Here is a 23,849-nt window from a genome sequence, read left to right as displayed (position 1 = left end):
ACCCTCCGGTCCCTGGGCACGGCGCGACGCCTGAGGAGATCGAGGGCGCTCGCTTCTCCGACGGGGCCTACGGCGCCTTCGGGCCCAGTGCTACCGTCTGGGGGCCCTGGCGGTTCGGGTGTCCCTGCCTCGGCGCCGGCTGGTCTTCCGGCCTCTCCGGCGCCGTTACCATCGGGGTTACCCCCGACGCCGCCCCCGCGCGGCGCCGGTTCTCCGGTGCCGGCTCCGGGCGGCGCCGTTCCCCTACCTTCCCCGACGCCGGACGCGGAGCCGGACCGGCGTCGCTCGACGCCGGGACCGGCGCCGATGGGGCCCATGAACCCCGAGGAGCCGGTCTACATCGTTGACTCCGAATACGGAGAGGATGAAGAGTTCGGTGAAGGTTGGGAGGGGTCAGAGGACCCTCTGTCACGCGAGTGCCAGTATGACCCGGACTGGACAGGTGACTTGGGGGATGCCAGTGGTCTGGACGACTCTCCTAACCCTGGTTTGATCTCTCCTCCAACCGTGGCATCGGTGGAGGGAGCTGCATATTCAGTGGTGCTGATGAGGGCTGCCAAGGCCTTACACCTTGAGCTCCCCGTCGCGGCCGTGAGGCCTAACATCCTCACTGAGGTCTTCAAACCGCAGTCATGCCCACAGGAGCCACTGCTGCCGTTTAATGAAGCCTTGTCAGACGTTCTGTTGGGCACGTGGTCCAGGCCCGCTTCAGGTGCACCTGTTGATCGGAACGTGGCCAGGCGCCACCGTCCTTGTCCGGACGACCCCAAGTTCCTGTCTACCCACCCCACTCCTGAGAGTCTGGTGATCCAGGCCTCGACCTCCCAGTCCGCATTCCCGTCGACCACGCGCTGGAACGCTTCAAGGACTCCATGGTCACGGCCAAGTCCTTGGGTCTCTCGACCCAGCGTCAGCAAACGGGTTCGTTTCGTCCCTTTCGTGGCCAAGGAAGGGGCGCCCCCACACGTGCTGCCAGCCACGCGCGGCAACAATCCTTTCAACGCAGTGGCGGCCGTGGAAACCGCCGTGGCGGCGGTCGGGGACAACGGCGGCGTCAGACCACACCTCCCCCCCGCAGCATCTGCCTCAAAATCCTCCTAGTCCGTGCTTTCGGCCCCATGTGACGCCAGTGGGTGGCAGGGTTCTCCATCACCACGCTCACTGGCGCACGATCACTTCGGACAGGTGGGTGCTGCAAATCGTCCGAAGGGGCTACTCCCTCCCCTTCGAGACCACTCCTCCAGCCATGCCACCGCAGAACCACTGTGTGTCGGGGGACCACTTGACACTTCTGCAGGAGGAAGTTACGGCCCTCTTGGCCAAGGGGGCCATCGAGCGCGTTCCTGGGCCAGAAGTAGGGCGTGGTTGTTATTCCCACTACTTTCTGGTACCCAAGAAGGACAAGGGGGGCCTACGTCCTATCTTGGATCTAAGGAACGTCAACGGCTTCCTCCGGAAGGAGAAGTTCAAGATGTTGACGTTAGCTCAGGTCTTGGCTGCTCTAGACCCACAAGACTGGATGGTAGCGTTGGACTTGCAGGATGCCTATTTTCACATCCCCGTCCTGCCGCCCCACCGGCGTTACCTGCGGTTCACGGTAGGCCAGGAGCACTTTCAGTTTATCGTGCTTCCCTTCGGCCTTACCAGCGCCCCACGGGTGTTCACAAAGGTGATGGCGGTGGTCGCAGCCCATCTGCGCAGGTTGGGGGTTTCAGTCTTCCCCTACCTAGACGACTGGTTGTTGAAGGCGGGCTCGCCCCAAACAGTCATCCACCACCTTCAGATGACGGCAGACCTCTTGCACGACCTGGGGTTCTCCATCAATGTGCCGAAATCACACCTGTGTCCCTCTCAAAAGCTCCTTTTCATCGGAGCGGTTCTGGACTCGGCGCAGTTTCGGGTTTATCCTCCGGAACGGCGGGTCCGGGATATTCAGGGTTTGATTCCCATCTTTCAGCCGCTATCCCGGGTTTCGGTCAGGTTGACGCTGCGGCTGCTGGGACTGATGGCTTCCTGCATCCTTCTGGTGCATCACGCCCGGTGGCGGATGCGGGCTCTGCAGTGGGACCTGAAGTTTCAGTGGGCCCAGCATCAGGGCAACTTGTCCGACCACGTCTTGATCTCGGAGGGCACTGCGAGACAACTGCAGTGGTGGCTTACGGACCGCGATTGGGTCAGAGGCAGATCCCTCTCCCTTCCCCAACCGGAGCACGTTGTCGTGACGGACGCGTCCCTCCAGGGCTGGGGGGGCCACTTGGGAGAGGCAGAGATCAGAGGCATCTGGTCTCCGGCGGAGTCCCGGCTCCATATCAACCTGTTGGAGCTGCGGGCGATTCGTCTGGCACTGAAGGCATTCCTCCCCTTTGTCAACGGGAGTGTAGTGCAGGTGTTCACCGACAACACCACCGCCATGTGGTACTGCAACAAACAGGGCGGAGTGGGGTCGTGGACCCTTTGCCAGGAGGCTCTGCGCCTCTGGCAATGGCTGGAACGTCAGGGCGTGACTCTGACGGTTCAACACCTGTCAGGTTCCCTGAACGCCAGGGCGGACGAACTCAGCCGTCGGTGCTCGATGGATCACGAATGGCGTCTGAACTCGGACGTGGCGCGAGGCATCTTTCTGCAATGGGGAGAGCCTTGGTTAGATCTATTCGCCACAGAAGAGAACGCGCAATGTCATCAGTTCTGCGCGTTGGAGTTTCCAAGACGGCACTCGCACGGCGACGCCTTTCGGCGCGAGTGGAGTTGCGGTCTGTTATACGCCTTTCCGCCTATACCACTTCTGCCCAGAGTGCTGAAGAAGATCAGGCGCGACCGGGCCCAAGTTATCCTTGTGGCTCCGGACTGGGCTCGAAGGTACTGGTATCCCGAGCTACTCAGCATGTCAGTCGGTCCCCCGATCCGCCTGCCTCTTCAGGAGGACCTTCTGTCGCAGCAGCAGGGGACGGTCCTCCACCCGAACCTGTCCAGTCTCCACCTCCATGCTTGGAGATTGAGCGGCGGCAGTTGAGGCCATTTGACTTGCCTCCTGAAGTCTGTGATGTAATTCTGGCAGCCAGGCGTCCCTCCACTAAGTCGGTATACGCCTGTCGGTGGAACAGATTTGTGGCATGGTGCACAGCAAAGGCTGTGGATCCACTCTCTGCCCCTCTTTCCGAGGTTCTTCTGTTTCTTCTCTCTCTTGCCCAGCAGGGCTCTGCTCTGGGCACTATCAAGGGCTACCTTTCTGCCCTTTCAGCCTTTTTAAGGCTTCCTGATCAGCCTTCTTTGTTCAAATCCCCGATTGTAACTCGATTCTTGAAGGGCATCACTCACATGTTTCCACCTGTTCCGTTTGTGATGCCTCAGTGGAATTTGAACCTGGTTCTGACCTTTCTGATGTGTGCTCCCTTTGAGCCCCTTCATTCTTGCCCTCTCCGTCTCCTGACTTTAAAGACGGCTTTCCTGGTTGCCATCACCTCTGCCAGGAGGGTGAGTGAGCTCCAGGCTCTTTCTGTCAAACCTCCTTTCTTGTCCATTCATCCTGACAAGGTGGTTCTGAGGACTAGACCCTCTTTCCTGCCCAAGGTTGTTTCGGCCTTTCACATCGGGCAGTCCATCACCCTCCCTTCCTTCTTCCCGCCTCCGCATCCTTCAAAGGATGAAGAGCGGCTCCATCGTCTGGACCCAAAACGTGCGCTTTCATTTTATATGGATCGCACACGCCAGTTCCGGGTGGATGACCAACTGTTTGTTGGCTACGTGGGTGCGAAGAAGGGACGGGCGGTCCATAAACGGACCATCTCTCGATGGGTCGTTCTCTGCATCAAAGCGTGCTACTCTTTGGCTCAGAAGGAGCCTCCTGTTGGGCTGAGGGCCCATTCCACTCGGGCCACGGCGGCTACTACTGCCTTGGGCCGGGGAGTCCCTTTGCAGGACATTTGCCGGGCGGCTACGTGGGCCTCGCTGCACACTTTCGCGAGGCACTACTGCCTGGACAGTCAAGTCCGGAGGGATGGCTTCTTTGGCCGTTCTGTCCTCCAGGACTTTCTGGTGTAGGAATGTATTGGTTCGCAGACCCACCACCGGGGTTGGTATTGCTGGGGTATCTATTCTAAGGTAAGGAATCTAACACTAACGTGTTTCTTTCAGATGAACAAGTTACTTACCTTCGGTAACGATATATCTGTAAGAAACATTAGTTAGTGTTAGATTCCTTACCGAACCCACCCATCCTCCCCGTTCTGCGAACTGATACCTAGGGTTAAGGACATCCTTTTCAGGGCCCTAGTTTTACATGGCACCAGTGTTGGTTCTCTCATGGCTCTGCGTCTCCTGGCGCGGAAAAGCTGTGTACAAAGAACTGACGTCAGCGCGCGGAGGCGGCGTCTATATACTCCAGCGACGTCATCACGGCGCACGACGCCGACGACGGACGCGGAGCCGCAGGGGACGCCTGCAGACGACGCCTACCGACGCGCAGGGGTACTGCTACACAAAAGTTTCCGGATCCAGACTGACGCCTGGGGATATTCTAAGGTAAGGAATCTAACACTAACTAATGTTTCTTACAGATATATCGTTACCGAAGGTAAGTAACTTGTTCGTCACGTAATTGAAAAATCTCATACCTTTCCGAGTCCGATGTAGATGTCCCTTTAAATGCAGAAAAAAGCCTTTGACAAAGTGACATGGCTCTACCTAATGAAGTTTTACTCATTTTTTTTTTTTAATTAAGCAGCCACTTAAGTAAACGTGCAAGGTTTAAGAGCAACTGCGTGCTATGTGAGGTATTCCACCTAGGCCAAGGTATCCAGCAGGGTTCCCCTCTATTTCCAACTCCTCCTTTTCTTTCTAGCTATTGACCCTCTTGTACAGTGAATCAGTAATCGCCCTGGGATTGCAGCAGTTTTTTAAATCCACCCCATCAAGACTGTAGCATAAACGGACAATATTCTAGTTTTTACATCTGATGTAAACCTTCCTAGACCTTGTTCAGGAATGTTTTGAGGCCTCATACTATCATCTGGACAAACACAGAAGGGAACTTCTTTCTGTTAGCATTTTATTTACCGTAGGCTTATTCAAACCCCATGGCATCCAGTTGCAACTCAGATTTGTCAAGTGCCTTAGTAAATGCCTTCCACTGGTCTAAATGACTTGGTAAAAGACAATGAGTTCAAAACATTAGATAAAGTAAGAGTGTCTAGACACCTGGTCTTTTGGTGAGGAAGGTAAGAAGCCCTGGGAATGATGACCGCACAGGTTTTTAATTTCCTATCTTATATAATGCCAGTTGGACTTTTGCTGACAATCTACAACACGCTGGATAAGCTATGCTCTTTTTTTGTGGAAAACAAAAAAAAAGCCATTATTGGTAAGAGAAAAGACTGTTGTAACTATCAGACCGGTGGATGTCATCTTCAGAAAGTGGTTAAAATATCAATCTGCATTCTAAGTGCATCAATGAGCTCTATAGTTGTCTGAACAAAGTAAGCCAATCTGGCCAACCGGGCTCTAAACTCTATAAAATTCTCAACTCAAATATATCTAAAAAAAAAAGTACCCGATCATAAAATAATGGAATAAATGTCTGCTGATGACAAACAGAACTCCCCTGCCTAGTGAAGCATAGGCAGCAAGCTATCTACACGAACACAAGCAGAAATACAATACTGCCATCCCTTTCGTAATACAAGCTTTTCCTGTTTCACCCAGCATACTGGCCACCCTCCAAGTTAGCTAGCGTAGTAACGTCTGTTTGCTGGAATTTTAAGAAAGATACTGGTATATTTAAACATATCTGCGATCTGCGATCGGCCACCCGATGACAACATCCCGGGTGGTAGGATCGCTGGCTGCTCGCTGTTTCCGCCCGCAACAGACGTCAGAATGGGGTCAGAAATGTGCCCCTCCCCACCCCCCCTCACTGACCACGCTGCCTCGCGCAAAAGGTGCCTGACTCCAAGATGGCGCCCTGGGGGACACTCTTCCGATGACCGGCGGACACAGGAGACACAGGCTCCAGGGACACGAACGCATGCCAGGGGAAATGTTTGCCTAAACCTAACTTTGTTGCCTTCCATTTCTGCCTGGGCGCCGGGGGTCTTTCTCCCCTGACCCTCCTCTGGTCTCCGGATTGAACTCCCCTGCCCAGCTCCTCTTGATCTATGTGGCTGCGACTTTGCTGCGGACTGCCTGTCCCCCCCCCTGGACCTGCTGGCTATGCTAGCCCTCTCTCTGAACCTTCGGACTCAGACCTTCACGCTCCCCCGCCATTATCTCTATAGGACGTGCCTCTTCTACCAACGTTTTTCGTCCACCATTTTAGTGACCTCTCACTGTCCTTCTGACTTTCCTACTGTCTCTCTTATTGCCTCTGACCAGTATAGGCCTAGAGTATATCCATTTGTATCTCCCCCTCTTGTGATTCTACCTCTTGTACATTTGCAATTTTTCTCTTTCTATTTGCACCTTTCGTATGGGCCTAGAGTATATCCATTTGTATCTCCTCCTCTTGTGATTCTATCTCTTGTACATTTGCAATTTTTTTCTTTTCCATTTGCACCTTTTGTAACGCGTGTGATCCTAGGTCAGCTGAAATTCCTGGAGCCTAGTCCCGACAGCTCGACGACTTTCGGAGGGCTGGATGAGGTCCCCCGCTACACGGCGGAGGAGGGCACTGGACATCGAATGCTGTCTTATGTAAACCGCTCTGATAACATAAACGGGTCAAGATCCTGAAATGTGCAATGTAACTGATTCTATGTAAACTGCTGTGACAATATGTAACGGAACTGGTGCTATGTAAAGCGCTCTGATAACCTTATCGGTTCAAGTTCGCGCTATAGAAAACTCTAAAAATAAATAAATAAATGCTCTGTAGTTGTAAACGCACACATCCCTTTTGGACTGGGCAACCCACATCTCTGGCATTTTCCAAATGTAAATAACCCTTCATTTCATCATGGCTACACTAGGAATACACGCTGCCCCTGAGGTGCCCCACCTACTCACTCAGTTAGCCCTTATTGACCTGATGCTCACAGCCAGCAGCAAACACTTCCTCCTCTGAAGGAAAATCCCCAGAACGAATCTCCATACACACACTGTGATGTGTTCTTCCGCGGTGCCCTGCTACCACTGCAGCCATAGCAAGGCACCACAAAGCCCTGCCCACACATATGTGATAGATTTGATGCTGGCCTTCAGAAGGTTGGCCACACCCCTTAACTCTCAAAACCTTTAACCTATGTACTACCCTTTTTTAGTCCTTATACACACCGTGCAGCTGGATGATCTGACACTAGATTTGCACTGTAAGCGAGGGACTCCTACCGCTGACATGATCTCACGCTGCCATAAACTCTTCTTTCATTTCCATCCCCACCTCTCAACTGTGTAGCTACCTGTGCTTGCTTATTCCTTTTTCTTTTCAGGCTGATCCTACGTACTCTACTACCTGCTAGCTTTTACAGTTACCTGTGCTCCTGTATGTATTCATTTGCCAGTATGTAACCAGTCGGTTTCATTGTTGAAGTAGTACATTGCTTCTAAACAGGTTAAAGTCCCCATATTATGACTCCCGTTTTACTTGGAAATGTACCTGTAATTTTCTTTTCATTCGATCCAATCTAACGTTTGTTGGTCAGATTTGTTTGCCTGTTTTTGTACTTCTGAACTCAATAAACACATTGACTAGATACAAAAAAATCTAAATGTCCTTTCCATATTGTGCCATGCCTTTTACCAGAATGCTAGCTAACACCCTTTGCTAAACTATTGTTATGTGCTCTAGGTGGTCCATCCAAAAAGGTAATTGGCAAGACTTTTTGCAGTGAAATTGTATGTTTTCTGGGGCAGCCATTCATAACTAGGTCTCTTTTTCTGAAGTCTTGACAGTTCATATCTGCGTCTACCACGGTGCATATTAAAGCGATCTATGCAGAACATCACACTGGGTATGGAATTCGGTGCCCCTGCTAGAAAAACTCAAAAGCATGACTTCTTAAAACAGTATTGTGTTCTGAATCTTAGTTACACCTAGTAGTATGCCAGTTCCGGCAGATGAGAGGAGCCGAGAGCGTGATCCTTGTCCTCCGGTCCCACAATATGTAATCACCTCTCACTTGAGCTACTGCTGGCAACCGATTTAAGATTACAAGAGAAATGTTTCAATACTTCTCACATCTGAACCTTGCTGCTAGTCCTCCAATCTCTTCTTCAGCATCAGACAACCTTCTGGTAACAGATGTTTAAACAATCAGAACATCATTTATGTGAGATCACTCGCATGTGCTGGGTGCCTGGCACACGTGCTTTTCCTGGAAATTCATGTTTTTCGAAAGCAAAGAACATACAAAAATAAGATGCATGTGGATGAAGGTAGCAGAAAAGAGCCTTCAAAGGGTTTATTTTGGATTAGTGGAAGACAATCTCTTTTGTGAGTGTTTAAAATGTGGTCTTGACCAGGTGGTCTAAACTCTCTCCTTATGAGCAGGATTCAAATGTCTGTGGAGGTGTCATTGGAAACCTGCACCAGACGCGATGATCAACCATGCTTTCACACTTGTCATTTGAGACATTCATTGGGATGGATATGAGGAGACATCTCACTACCATCTATTCACAATGTATTTTTTACTAATGGGAAAGGTGGAAGGACCCAATTCTGTTTAAAGCTTCTATACTTTAACCTTCGAACCACCAAAGATGTCGCGCAAAATCCCCTCTGTGCACTTCTACCAAGCCTGTGCTTGCTGCTTTTTCTGCTTTGGTCGGTCCCAGCTTGCAGGAAACCTGCTAATATTTGGCCACTGTTAAGAATGCAGCCAAGCCATATTAGTAAACATTATTTTCTTTGTTTCTAACCGCATCACAGGTTTACTCAATCAGGTTGGGTTGTTGGAGAGCTTATCCTATGCTTTGTTGATTTTACTTGAAATATTCTACGTACGTTTAGCTAATCCTACTTGTTTGTCCCATTATTGGCCATTCTGTTTGCTAAGACATTATTATTTGACTCGTCCTCACAGAGCAAGATGGCCGAGCCCCCGAAACCCACGCGAAAGATGTCCCGGACAGGGGAAAGTCTCTACAAAGTACTAGGACTGGAGAAAGGTGCTTCTGCAGATGACATCAAGAAGTCTTACAGGTAAAGCTTAGGATGTGACGTATTCCCATTGGTGGAAGTGGATTTCCTGTTGCCACTTCTCTTAATTAGTACACTCTATGGTAGTTGGCGTAAGACTAGGGGTTGAGGCAGGTGGGACCCGCGCTCTCAGATCTCACTAAGGTACTCTGGGGAAAGTCTCTCCTGCGATATGTCCTCTTTTGAGGGGAGGGAAACCTGGAACTAATCTTGCGCGGCATGGGAACACTTAACCAGTCCTGGGAGTTTGTCAAAGGTTTCTGCTTTAGATTTGAGCTAGACTTACTAAGCTAATGGAGCAAATGTTTAACTAAGCTGTGTTTTTTATTGAGTTAAGTAGGCACAGAAATGATTGAAGAACTACTGCAGTCCACCCAGTCCAGAATTCAATAGTGACATAGAGGGGGTCACATGAATCCTGTAAAAAGAAGAATGAGATTCATCCCACCAAACCAGACTTCAGAACCATGGCACCCTTTTTCAATTGGAATGAGGCGCCATTCAGAGCAGTGACCCAGCATCGAAAGAAGCGACATGTATACATATATACTCTGGTCATATTGGCTCCATCTCTAGATGTATACATCCCTAGATGTATACATCTCAAGCAAGCCTGGCTGAAGACGGCTGTAATGCCAGAAACCGGTCCTATGAAGCTTGTTTCCGGTCCAGGGATGGCATGACTTGGCAGTTCGGGCTGGACTGTTCCCATGAGGCACAGGGTCAGACTGATTTGCCTATGGTCATGTCTGAACTGGGGTAGCAGAGTGGGCTAAAGAACGGTGATGGATTAAACCCAGATCTGTTGACTGGGTTTTAGTGTTTGATTGGTTCAGATGCTCCGTCCATCACCACCCCCTTTTGTACCACTACTATAGTTTGAGCCTACTGCCTCCACTGTGTGAGGGGCATGTAACGCAGCATGTGTTGGCGGTTCATCACGTTTTATACCCAAATAGGTCTTGACAGCTTTCACTTAGGCCTTGGTTTACCTTAAGGCCCACACCTGTTGGGTAATGGTTTCCAGTCTGCAAGGGCACCCTTATGAAAAAGATCAATCATGGTGATCCCAAACTCCTCCCAGATCGTTCCTTCTAATGGTTCCTGTATGGTTTTGGAGGCTTCTAAATGTTGTTGAGTGGGGGATATTGTCTAGCGGAACAGCCAGAAGGCCTGTTGCAGGCAGGCAAGCACATACGGTTAGGACAAGTGTGGGAGAGTCCTTCGAGGGTTTTCTTTCAGGGAAGCAGATTATTCATATCCTTCCCTTCTGCCATTAGGTTATCGAGGATCCCGCTTCGGACAGGTTGAGTTGCGCCAATCAATTGGGCCACTGATTGCAGCTGCGCCGCAATGTAGTAATCTTCAAAATCTGGGGAACCTGAACCCCCTTTATATGTCAGTAACTGTAGTTTCTGTAAGGCTACCGCATGCCTATCTGACCACTGTATCAAACTGCCTAAAAGGTCATTTATTTCACAGAAGGTTCTCCTAAGGAGAATAGGGAGGTTAGCAACCTAGTAAAGGAGACACGGCAACACCACCATCCTCACCTTTGCTTCTCTACCCACAAGTGAAAGTGAAGACAAGAATATTACTTGTAACTGCAGGAAGTGAATAGCCACTCCTATATTCCTGTCCAGTAAGTTAGTATCTGATTTTAATACCCATACATCAAAACATATGATATTCACAGCGCAGCTCTCCACAGAGCAGCCCTCCATGGATCAGTGCATGGGGCATTGGCTCCAGTGCTGCGCTTAGAGGGAAGATCTTCCGGGAGGCCAACTGGGCACTAGATAAATTGGTATTTGCTACTTAAACCTATATCAAGATGCCATCAGCGTATAATATAGTGGTGTGGGTAATGCCTCTAATTATGAGACCCTAAGCTTCACCAATATCCCTGATCATAGCTGCTACAGGTTCTGATTAAAGCAAAGGACCGGTGTGGGCGTAACAGGTACTCCTGCCGTGTCTCAGTGCTAATGTGGATCGAATCTAAGGTAATGTGTCCTAAGCACTTCACAAACCTCCTTAGGACTGTAAGAATATATCACCAGTTTACATTATCAAAGACCCTTTCCAAGGTTTAGGGTGAGGCACCTTGTATTGCGGAGCTGCTTCTAGATTACCAAACAGTTGTCATAGATGAAATAGGGAGCTATGTCCAGGGAGTAGGGGTAGGAGTCTATTTGCTAATAGTTTATGAAGTATTTTGCATTCAGGACTGAGATCATCCTATCAGGAGGGATACGCTTCGAGTCTCCACCTGGTTTGGGGATTGACATTTTAATGGCCCCATTAATTATGGGTGGTTAGTGGCCTGCCTGTTGTGAAAAATAGACTATCCAGTCGAGGACTTAATAATGTAGCATAGATTTTATAAACTCAATGGGAAGACCATTGTAGCCAAGGGGGGTCTTCCTCATTGCAAATTGTAGGAGGAGGTTCCCTAATGAGTTGTTCCTAAACTTCAACCCGTGGACAGCCCAACAACGTTGGAAGTCTACTTTTGTGAGTTTTGGCACAATAAAAATGGTAGTCCATGCACTTCACCTGCTGAAGCAATCCCGAGTGGTGTTTTGTTTTTGCTTACATTAGTGCTGCCTGCCCCTCTACAGTTCTAGCACCTTCTTGTTCTACTTGTAAATGCAAATTCTGTATCTTGTCGACTCTGTTTTCAATTGTCTTGCAAACATCAGCTGTGACTTGAATGCTAGTCCCCTTTGCGTTTCTTACTTAATCAAAAAAGAATGCAGCAGTTAGGTCTATTTCTATGGGAAATCTTTTTTTACTTTTCTAAAAATGTCCTGAAAACTGGATCCTCCAACTGCACAGGTTGCAATTTCCATGTGGGACTCAGGGTGGAGAGCTTGCCCCAATTTACGCTGAGCTCCAACAGGCTATGGTCAGAAGTTCTTTTCTATGTTTGCAACTTGTGTAACCTAACCCTGCATGTTTGCCAAGAATGTGATCAAGCCTGCCATATGTTAGCTAAAATAGAACAAGTAATGTCTTGCGGTTGGATTCATAACTCACCAGGAGTCGGGCCGGCCTTCACGCTGGGGGCACCTGGTACAACAATCTTTGATACCTCCCATGACCTCTTTCTCCACAGATTCCTTCACTACCACCCTCCAACGGTGCCCCTCATGTCTGTATAGCTCCTCTCAAAAGGATTTCTTTTATCTTGTAGTACTACTCATGCCAGTGTAGGGTTTCAGAGCACTTTACATTGCACGTACAATATACAGAGACAATGAATCATACACATGTAAACCAGCCAATGGGAAATGTTTCCTACAATTTGTAGTCCTCATTGTTGTATGTATCACTTGTCATCCATACTAGTAGGCCGGATATTTTAAGTGTTTGGTCTGGGGAAGCATAAACTCAGGATTTAAAAAGTACCACAGTGCTTGGGCTTGGCTTTTTGAAAAAAAAAATTAAAAATAAGGAATATATTTCTACCTAGAAATTTTTTTTTTAGAAACCTGGATAATTGAAGACTGGGGGGTGCAGACACAATGTTCTAACCTATATCATTCCGTTTGCATGCAGCTCTTTTACGGTTCATAGGTCACTGTTCTATCTTAGGATTGTAACTTATGAACTGCAAGTAACAAAAAGGTGTATTTGACCAAAGCAGTAACCCACTAAACTATACACTCAAAATACTGTTCTGTGGTCTGCATGGTACATGTTCTCTGCAGCAGGCATATTAACGCTGTGCGCTACTATAAGTAAAAACTGCCACTAGACAAGACTACATTCTCTCTCCAGCAGGAACATTATTCACCATGGTTATCTTGACATTTGTGTTGTTGCCTTAAACTGCTGGACACACTAGGATCAGCCGCAGCTTTTATTTATAAACAGTGTCCTTCAAGCTCTACTGCCATAGAGCCGGCCATGCCAGAAGTCTACCAACGACCACTGTTATTGACCGTTTGCTAAACATTTTGTTTTGCATATAACCAAGGAGTTGTAATACCCCCTCGCCCCCACCCAAAAAAAATCCAAAAGATGACTACCCAATCTGAGCGAGACCTGAAATGCCTGCTGTTCACATTGGAGGCATAAATGCAACCCATCTATTGCACTCCTAACCAGAGTAAATCGACCATTGGTGTCCAAAAAGACTGTTAGCCACAAAGTGCTCACCAAATTCTCCTCCTTTTATAGCTTAGCTCACCTAGTCGTATTTAAATGTACTTCCTATAAAAGCCAACATATGATCTCTGTGGCTCTTGAGTGTGGAGTATATCAAGTACTGTTTACTTTATTTTTTACCATAATCTTTATTGATTTTCTAAAGACTCCAATCTGTGCCCAGTATGAGGATCGGGTGGGGCAAGCCCACAGCATTTGCATCGGGTCTGCATCCTGTTCAGGAAATCTGGGTCATGTTGGAGAAACAGTAGGCAATATGATGTGGAGTTTGTGGAGTAAGATATGTGCATTGCAAAATAGAAAACTGTAGAAGTTGGAATGAGTTGCAGTTTTGTTTTTTTTGCAAATTCAAGGAAAAAGGTCTATTCCTTGTCTCGGAATTATCGGGCCATCAAGGTAGCCAGGGATGTCCACTGTTGGGCGCGAAGTCCTCTGTACAGCCAGCGTATGCAATACCTGCCCTGACCCATAGATGTAGTGACTGTATGAATTTGTGTGTTGTTGGTTCCACCCCACCTGGGGCCCAGTGTTGTCTGACATATCGTACAATACACGCATGTGTGAGGAACAATGAGGGTGCACAAGGGCAGAGCAATTTGTGCAATTTTCCCAGTGTAATCGTGCATTGCATGTAATCTATCGCATGATAGTTGCTTCTGGCCAGCCAATAGGAGAGCCGCAGCAGCTTGCCTGAAAAGCAATAAGATTTAAAGTCTGGTGCTCCCAACCCTCTGCATGCTGATGCCAGCTGCCGCTTAGCAAGACTGATGCACCTCCTGCCGGACCCCCACACCAAGTCTATTCGGGTATTCAGGAACTTAAAATATTGGTCCGGTATCACTACTGTTACATTTACGAGCAAATAGAGTAGGCTTGGAAGCCTCACCATTTTGGGGATGGCCAGGCGGCCAGTCACAGAGAGCAGGAGCAAAGTCCAAAAGGCAACCTGAGAATGGAGGGAGATGATCGCCTTCTGAAGATTCCCTTCTAGAAGAGCCTGTGTCTCTCTGTATACTTGAATCCCCAAATATCTGAATTTAGGGGATGGCACCTGGATTGGTTTTCAAAGGGGACAGTCTGGTTAATGGGCATCAGGCTTTTGGGACTTCCTTTCCACTTCCGGTGTTATTTGAAAAACAGGAAGTTTTCTTTAGATAACCCTCACCCACTAGGGTGTCCCCTTGGTGGCATGCTTCATCATTGGGGTATTTCTGTTCTGCTCTGGAGCAGGGAATGCTGCGACCTACGAGTTATGTGGGAGCACTTTTTTGATGTCTATAATAAATGAAAAGACAAATTGAGAGGGGGGGATAGTGGAAGATTAAAAATACCTGGCTAGTAGGAAAAATATTTTATTTGTACAGTCTATCTGGTATGGTTAAAAATGGGGAAAGTTGAAACTCATGGACTTGTATTCCTACAGTCTACTTGTTTCAAACCCTACCCCAAGGCTATTCATCAGGACCAAGGATTGCCACCTTTATAGACCATGGGGCCACGCCTTGGACTACGTTGTCTCTGTTGATGGTGTAGCGTCTGCCTGGCCCGCAGCCACTACCAGCCTCTGACTCGCAAAATGGCTTCCATGTCTGCTCCCCCACGGTGTCCAGATCGGGTCAAATTCGGCTAGAGCAGGCGACAACAGGCCCAGCCCAGACAGCCCCCAGGGGTGCCCAGTACCACAAGATGCTCCCAGCAATGTCGGGCCCACCATGCGGCCATCGGGGCTGCAGCCTCAGTGTTCCGTTCGGACTCACTACCAGACCACCGTAAGCGACTGGAGGCCGCAGCTGCCATCAGACGTCCACTGGACATGTTAACATGGGGAGATGACATCCCAATGTCTGCAGGATATCGTATTTGCTCATTTCGGGCCCGGGAGCTCTCCACTCAAGTGGCCGCCATCTTCTGCGGTTAGCCCCCCCCCCACCCACCGCCAGTACCGCTTACTAGGGGAGCTCATTTCCCGAATAATCCAGGTCAGAATCTGAAAATTGCTATAAGGATGTATGAGCAATATTATGCTGAAGAACAATCAGCTGCGCTTTACCTCATCAGATAACTGAGTAAACTTTGTAGTGGACCCTAAGTGGGGGGTATGCTCAACACGTTCTGCCCCCTCAACAACAATAAAAAGAACAATTAACCCACCAACCACCTCCAAATTCTATACAGATTGTGAGGATAAGACTGTCCAATCAACAATGAAAGAATCTAAGGAAGGCACCTCATTGCAATAGATGGGGGTTTCACCTCCTAGAGTTGTCATTTGGCGGTGATGGGAGACACTAAGCCTTATCACTAATGTTGTGCTCCACTTTCACTGCCAGATGATCACAACTATGTTGAGCCAGATGCAGCTACATTTGTGTATCTAATCAGTGATGGGGATCTCCTCCTGCTACAAAACCCCAGGGGAAGCAAAATTACTATGCAGAAGAAGAGGGGGCGGGCTGTTTAGGACTACACCCCCCCCCCCCAATCCGAGTAAGCCACTCTGAGGTGGCCCACTCTTTTAAGGTTATCTGGTTCCTCAACTGCATATCTAAGCTAATGCATTAATCTGATCGTCTGATAATAACTAGGATTGATCTACATTGAGAGAAAAGCATTTCAGAAAAAAAGGATCTATCCGCTGTAAGGCTTGTAGTAAGTCGTCGGTCTGCGTTGTGATCACTGGCAGGGAACACTAATTGCTGAATGCCAAAGACTACATGGACTCTGCATCGGATGTTAAATCTGCTGCTTCATTTAAGTTACGGATGTTGTTGACCCTAAGTGTTCCAGCCACCTTTCATTCCACCCAAGACTGCCTTAATGAGGGTGTCCCTCGAGGGGTTGTTTTGTTGGTGTGCAGATCAGCAGTTCTAGCGAGATGCCTGTGGGAGGAGCAATGAGATGACTGTTGACTATACGACCCTTCTCCAAAGCTGTAGTATTCCATCCAAGTCCAAGTGTCTTGATCCATGAAGTAAAGAGCATGTTGATCGGTGACTATTTTAGGTTTTGTGGGAAAGATGAGGGTGTATTTGAGTCCTAGGGCCCTTAACATCTTTTACATTAATGAAGGAGGCCCTCTGATGTGTTACTGCCAAGTTGTAATCAGGGAAAATTATTACTTCAGATGCTTAAAAGAAGATAGTACAGAGTCTGCCCATAAGTTCAGTACTTTCACCATAAAGGGTTTAAATGGGGCCACTGTCCCCCCATTCACAGTGAAGTAGGCAGACACTGAAGAAAGACTTAGGTTTTGAGCAAACATTCTATGAATGTTACTGTCTTCAGCCCGCTCTTCTAGGAACCACATCCATTCAGTTAGGTCTTGCATTTGCCAGAACAGATCGATAGCCTGTGGAATTGCATCCTATAGGACACTATTGTTAGGCTGGCCATGTAAAAAAAATGTATGCTAATCTTTCTAAAGCCGAAGAAGGTCTAGAACTACATCAGTCCTACTCTTAAGAGAGATTCTTGTATCAGCAGATAGAACCTTGCTGAGTTTGCCCAAGGCAACTCCATCCGGGCTGATTGTGAAATCCACGGAACGCTTGCCCAGAATACATTCAGCAATCGCAAGTAGTTTGAACTTTATTTTAGCCCCCTGAGCCATCTTGCCCAGTTCCTTGAAGTGCACTCTTGTAGATGTGACGATTGTGGTGACAACATAGGTGATGCCAATCAATGACCAAACCAATGAGAACTTAAGTTTCTCAGTCTCCTCATTAATCCCCCAAAACAATTCTAGGAAGAGTCCTATGGCGCAACCTCAATCTGTGTACTAGCTTTAGTTTCAGAGCCTCAAAAAATCTGTCCATGTTGTGGCTGTCAGGAAAAAGGCCTCATGCTAGAGCAAGGAAATACAGTTTCCAACATGCCATACAACGTATGGGCACATGATGGGGATTGCCAGCAAGGTATGTGTAGGCATCAGCAGCCTGATGAAACAAAGAGGGGGAAGCCTCAACACTGTTGAAAGGTCAGTCAATTAGAACTGCTCAGGAGTGTCACAATATGTCCTGCCCAGGCATCCTAGATGGTGGGCGCACTCTAAGTGAGCTCTGTGCCGGACCACCTTGAAATGTTGCCATCATGCTAAACGCTGCCCCGGGTGACTTGATTGCTGGGGATACCCCAATGACCTGTTGGGGTGATTACAAGTGGCAGCAGGGCACAGGGGGAATAAGGCTGGCATACATGCCAACATAGAAGAACAGAAAAGTGGGAGATTTTGGTAACTAAATCAGGGGAATGTATTTTGCCCATTGACTTTTATTTGAAGCTGGGGCAATTTCAGGTGGGGTAGGGCTAAAATAAATTTTAAAAATTGTCTTAAAGTTTATCATGAGTCTCCCACCTAAATCAACTCTGTTGGGATGTATAGGCCGAGCAAATGGTGGTCTGGCCAGAGAGAGGTCTGTGCAGCAGGTGCTTCACTCCGAAGTCCTGATCAGGTACAGCCCATTCTCCCCTTGAACCATGCAGTGAGGTGGTGGGTTGTCTTTCAAGAGGCGTCTAGTGACCTGATCAAACATACTCATTTCTCAGGTGGAGTCAGTGAGGGAGATGCAGTATTCCAGCCTGGTCTCATACTGGTAACTGGACAGGTTTCCTAACCTGCCCCCCAGGGGTACTGAGGTATGTGACCACATAGTCACAAAATGTCCAATATCCCCAGGGCTCAAACTTAGTCTCAATCTTCGAAACCGGTTCCAGCCAAGTTCTGATGTAGCCCAAGTTCCCCAGTCTATCAGCGACACTACAAAAGATCAAAGAATTCAGGAATGCTTAGTTGTGGATCTTTGGTATACTACTGGATTCCTCTTCAGTGCCATTCGGTCCTAGGGATCAGAGAGGACCTCAAGTCAAACGGAGCCATCCCTGACTGACTGTGGCCCACAAACCTGGTATGGGGGTTGTGAGAAAGTGCCATCTTTCTTGCATTGGTATGCCCCCACTTTTTTCTGAACTGCTGATGTGCTTTGACTGAGTGTGCCCTGGGCTCCTGTCAACCCGGTCCCCAGGGCCTGTGTTCCTTCCCTAAAACTGTGTTACAACTAAAACCCAATTGGCATCTCTGGCCACCTGTCAGCCCCTAGTAAATGGTACCCTAGGTACCCAGGGTATGGTGACCAGAGAAAAGCCCTTAGGGCTGCAGCACTTATTGTGCCACCCTCTGGGGCCCTCTACCCTTACAACAACATACTGCCTTTGCAGGTGAAGTGTCTAAGTACAGAACTAAACAAAGAGTCGACATGACACACAACCCTGTGTGGCATGCCCACAGCACCCACTGCCCTGGCATACTTCAGTCACCCCTTTAGCTGGGTGCCCTATGCCAGAGGTGTGGTGCACAGATGCATGAGCCCTGTGCCCCTACAGTACCCAGGGCCATTCCTGGGCACTGTAAGTGCAGTGATGCCATTAAGAGTATATGGCGCTGGGAGGTTGTCATTACGAACTCCCCAGCACCATAATGGCTACACTGAAGACTGACAAGTTTGGTACCAAACTTCTCAGCACATTAAACCCGCACTGATGCCAGTGTGGGATTTAATGTCAAATGCACCAGAGGGCATCTTAGAGATGCCCCCTGAAAACCTTACCTACAATCCACGTCTGGGCTGAGTGCTGCAGAGGCTGCCACACAGCAGACCTGTTGCTGGACCCCTGGGTGGAGAGCCCCCTGCTCTCCTGGACCTGCAACAATGTACATCCTGGGCGAGGTGCTAGGTCTCCTCCCCCAGGATGGGCAGGGGAAGCTTCAAAGGCATCCCACCTCTGTGAGCTTCTCCAGACCATGTTCTGTACCCAGCAGCTGGGCCTCACCAGTCCTGACCCCCACTCTGGCGAGAAGACTGGCGGGAAAAACTACGTCAGGAAGGGGGTGTGCCAGCCTGTGCCAACCCCACCCCTCAGGTGGGGGAGACGAGGTGAAGCACGGCCCGGGCTCCGGCCATCTTGAAGATGGGGAGCCCTGCCTAATCATAGCTAGGCTCCTGCCTCCCTCCCGTAGGAGAGGAGCAGGCTAGGGGGTGTACCCACCCCAGGACAGAGACCTATCCTACCTGCCCTACCTGTAACGCCCCTAAATGCAGTATTTAGGGGCTCCCTGAACCTTCCTTCCTCAGATCCCAATAAGAAAAGAAGAAAGAAGATCAAGAAGACGAAGACCCGCCGTGCTGCTGCTAACAGGACGACCACAACTGACTTGGCCCCAGCCCTACCGTCCTGTCGATCCTGGAACCTGTTCCTGCCTAATCCAGGCGACTCCTGCGGACAGCAATCTTGGGACACCCAGAGGACCTGCCTGCCTTGACTCTCTTAAAGATTGGGACTCCCATCAGCAGAGGCTCTGCTGCAACAACACCCCTGGTGCCAGCCAGGAAGCTCCGGACCAACCCACTCTGCATCGCCGAGCCCGACCCGTGCCTGAGTGATCCAAGACTACGAGGACGTCCCCCCGGCGACTGGGACCTGAAGTCAGTGCCCGAAGACCCTCCTTGACGAACCAGACGACGCCTGCAGACTCAGAACCAGGGGCACCCCAACCGAGACCAGCTGAGGGTAAGCTTTTCCGACACCCAAAGACACCCCTGCACCCTACAGCCCCCTGTGCCTTCCTTTGGGGTACCTACCTGTGATCCAAGATCCCAACTTACCGCTCGAAGTGCTGGTCGCCCCTGGAGAGACTTCATGCCGGAGCCTGCAGCCTTTGTTCACCTTTTACCTTTCCCATTGAATAACATTGAGCTCCCGACGGCTCATAAGCACCCTGCACCCAGGTGCCAGAGTGCCGCTGGCGGTGCCACCTTTGTCCTATCCTACTTCCCCCTTTGCCCTGAGCAAGTGACCAGGAGCCGAGCTCCAGCAGCCACCAACCCGAGGCCCCCTTTCCCTCATTGGATAACATTGGGCCTAACTACCTCTGCACCCGGCTGCCCCTGTGCCGCTGAGGGTGAGCCAACTGTACTTACCTGACCCTGGGGGACCCCTGAGTCTATGCCCAGAACCCTAACTTCACCAGCCAAGTACTCACCTGGAAACCGATAACTCACATGCTATTGGATAACATTGACTGGTTTGACTCAAAAAATCTTCTAAGTGTGAAGTTTTGGAAACTAAAAATATTCATATAACATCACCTGAATTCCAAAGTACTCACCTGTGATCAGGGGAGAAGCCAGTACTGTACCTTGTAGCCCAGTACTGAACCTTAAAAGTTATCCTTACCGAGTTTACTAGTAATCGGTATTTTCTCCGTGGGAATCCATTGTCTGCTTTTCTATGAAATTTCTTCTAATTGTCTACTTTTGAAAACTTGAAATATTCTTTAAAAATCATACGAAATGCTGAAACGCAATTACTTACCTGTTTTAAGTTGAGACCCCAGCGCTGGACCCAGGAGCCCAGTACTGGATTACAAAAGTAACGAGATCGTACTTTACCTGCAACCTGCTTCTCCCATTGGATAACATTGCTAGATTTTCATTGAAAAATTTCTACGTGTGAACTTTTAAAACCGCTTTATATTCCTGAAAAATCCCTACAATAACTAAAACGATTTTACTAAATTGGTTTCAGCTTAGCCCCCAGGACTGAACCTAGGATCCAGTTCTAGAAATACCAAAGTAATTGACCAAGTAATCAACTGTACTTTTATAGGACAACCCATTGAGCTCAATGCTATAGTGTGTTTAGAATTGTGTTGCCTGCTGCAACCCCTGTATCTATTGTGTTCACAAAGTTTATTGCCTCTATGCAAAGTAATTACATGAGTATGAGGTTTGAGGTTTGAGGTTTTTTATTAGTTTAGCACAGTTACTTTAAACTATTGCTATAAAAGACCGCATTAGCACATGTATAAAAATCAGCGTTAACACATTTGTCATGTTTAAAAGAAAAAGAAAAATGACAAACACAAGGCTGAGAAACTGCTCTCAAAGCTTAGTGACCGTTGTGCTTCTAAATAAACAGTCATATAATTGCCGATATGAACATTTAGCTACGCTAAACCAAAGTAAAAAATTATAAAAACGAAAAATGCTAAACCACGGGGGAAAGTCTGTAATGAGTTTTTGAGGGGATTACATGAGTACTCATTTCGAGAAAAGTATATTTTTATACCTGTTGGTTCTAAAAATAAAACAACTATATCTGTTGATATAAAAACAATTGGCCTGGAGTTCAGTCTGAGTGTGTGAAACCTTTTGCTGACTGAGTGTGTACAACAAATGCTTTACACTGTCCTCCGGTACTGCCTTACTGCTCGACCAAGCTACCACTTTTGAGAGTAAGGTCAGCCTTGACTTTAACATCTGTTATACCTCTGGGGTTGGTGGACTCTATACACACTGTACCTTATTCTGGTCCAGTATATATAGAGCCACTCTCTCACAGGGGTCAGATCCAACTCTGGAGCTTGGCGCCAATCCCAGTGCTCCCTGTCGCACCAGGACAGACTCTGGAACCCTGAGAGTCATCGTTGGGTGGGTATCCCAATAGTTCTTTCAGACTTTGAAGCAAAACTGTTGCAACCTCCACCAAAGCTACAACCCTCATTTTCCTCTAGCATACTCTTATTCAGAAGCGCTTCTGCTCCATTATGATGTGTCTAAACACAATTATAAAGACAGTCCTATTTATGATGATTAAAACCTTTTTCCGGACATGCAAAGTGCCTTTGGGCTTGCTACGTTTCCGGACACAGGCTTATATTCTCCTACTCCAGCCACCTAAGAGTCTGCCTCTTTCTAAATGGTGATGAGAAGGGCAGCGGAGGTCCTTCACTTACACACACACCCCTGAAGTCCTGCAATAAGGACAGACAAAGAAACCTGTTCCAGGATATCTTGTCCTTCTCCTCCAATACCCTACACCAGAAACCCTGGTAGTTCAGGCATCTATGAAAAGGCAGAACCTAAATGTTTTCCCAACCATGCTCCAGGCTCAGTTGAAATGCTTAGAAACATTCAAAAAGCACATGTTCTCCTCTGCTAGCCTTGCCCTCTGTTCAGTGAACTAGTTTGCCCTCTGGGTAGATAGCAGGAAGCATTGAGACATGGTGGCAAAGATCCTGGCAGCAGTCCCATTAGACCTCCGAGCCAATCCTACAGCATGTTCTTCAAGGTGATCGGGACGCTTCAAATTATTGGGCCTGAACACTCCTGACTACTTGGGTAGAGCATTCGGGAAAAGTGTGGTGCTTCAGCCCTTCAACAGGATTTTCCAGGTGCATCCATCAATCCCTGATGGACATTCCATTTGAATGGCACACATCTCTTCAAAGACCAGGCAGTCTGCTTTGGAGCACTTCAGGGAGAAGCAAAAAAGCCATTCCCTTGGTCTTGCATTGCATGTACAGCAGTATCCCCAAGCATTTTTCCCCTTTTGAGGCTTCGGAAGGGTATTTCAGCAGAGGCAGTGTCCCACATTGCAGCAGTAGCAACAGGCCTCCCAAGCCTTTCGAGCCAGAAGCAATAATCTAGGTCCCGAAGGGACAATAAACTATCCAAACCCCAGGCCTCCAGTCCGTGGCCGCTGCAAGACTGTTTTAATTTGCCCCTTGTGGTGCACGATAGCCAGGTTGAAGGTCTCGTCACCTTTGATCTCCACTGGTGGTAGAGCATCACCTCAGAACAGTCAGAGCTCCAAATTGTCCAGAATGGATACGCCCTCCCCTTCCTTTCCACACCTTCGATATGCATCCCACACCACAACACATATTGGAGGTCTGCCCTGGATCCAGGAGACTTGATGGTAGTATTCTGGCTGCAGGACGCCTATTTCCAGAGAAGTTGACCTAACGGCTAGGTCGGTCGACCTTGATTCTGGGGAACCGGTTCGGCAAGGACGCGCAACATACTGTGATTCTGGGCAAATCACTTTATCTCCCTGTGCCTAACAAAAATTAATGTGTTTTCATGTAATGCGACTGGTGCTAGTGTAAAGCGCTCTGATACCCGATACATTTGGGTCAAGTTTGTGCTATATAAACCTCCATAAAATGTATTTATTTTTTAAATCCCTGTCCTGAAGTTCCACAGGCTCTACATGCTTACCTTTGCCTCGGGTGTTGATGAAAGTGATGGTGGTGGTCTTTGCCCATCTTCGTAGGTTGAAAATACCAGTCTTCCCATATTTTGACGGCTGCCTGTGGTGGGCCACCTCCAGATGACAACCAACCAGTTGACATCACAAGGATTTTCCATCACTGTGCTGACATCACACCTGATTCTTAGACACTTCTCTTCATTTGAGCCATCCTGGACATGGCGCTATTCTAAGCCTTCCCTCCACTTCACTGAGTCCAAGACATTCCAGATGTTTCAACCCTTAAACCTGGGTTTCAGTGAGAGCTGTTCTGAGGCATCTAGGCCTCTTGACCTCCTGCGTACTACTCGTGGACCACACCAAGTGTCCCATTCGGGCTCTCCAGTGGAATCTGAAGTCTGTGGGGTCAGCACCAACAGAACATTTTCAGATTCCATCCAGGTGTCAGAGGAGACTCCAAAGGCTCTGCAGTAGTGGTGGTAGACCCTTCTCC

The 23,849-nt window shown here is 48.6% G+C and overlaps 1 protein-coding gene across 4 annotated transcripts in view; it reads left to right on the top strand.

Annotated features, from left to right (window-relative positions):
- DNAJC5G (DnaJ heat shock protein family (Hsp40) member C5 gamma) overlaps positions 1-23,849 on the top strand; it is a 188,950-nt gene that overhangs the window by 121,309 nt on the left and 43,792 nt on the right. For all 4 annotated transcript variants that reach the window (XM_086928154.1, XM_086928152.1, XM_086928153.1 and 1 more), the window contains exon 2: positions 9,015-9,133. In XM_086928154.1, the coding sequence (XP_086784280.1) occupies positions 9,021-9,133 (113 nt within the window). In that variant the 5' untranslated portion in view covers positions 9,015-9,020. The remainder of the gene's footprint in view (positions 1-9,014; positions 9,134-23,849) is intronic.

Source organism: Lissotriton vulgaris, chromosome 6 (assembly GCF_964263255.1).
Source record: "Lissotriton vulgaris chromosome 6, aLisVul1.2, whole genome shotgun sequence".
Lineage (NCBI taxonomy): Eukaryota > Metazoa > Chordata > Amphibia > Caudata > Salamandridae > Lissotriton > Lissotriton vulgaris.
The sequence above is the reverse complement of the archived record's forward strand: the minus strand, read 5'-3'. Positions and strand labels throughout refer to the sequence as shown.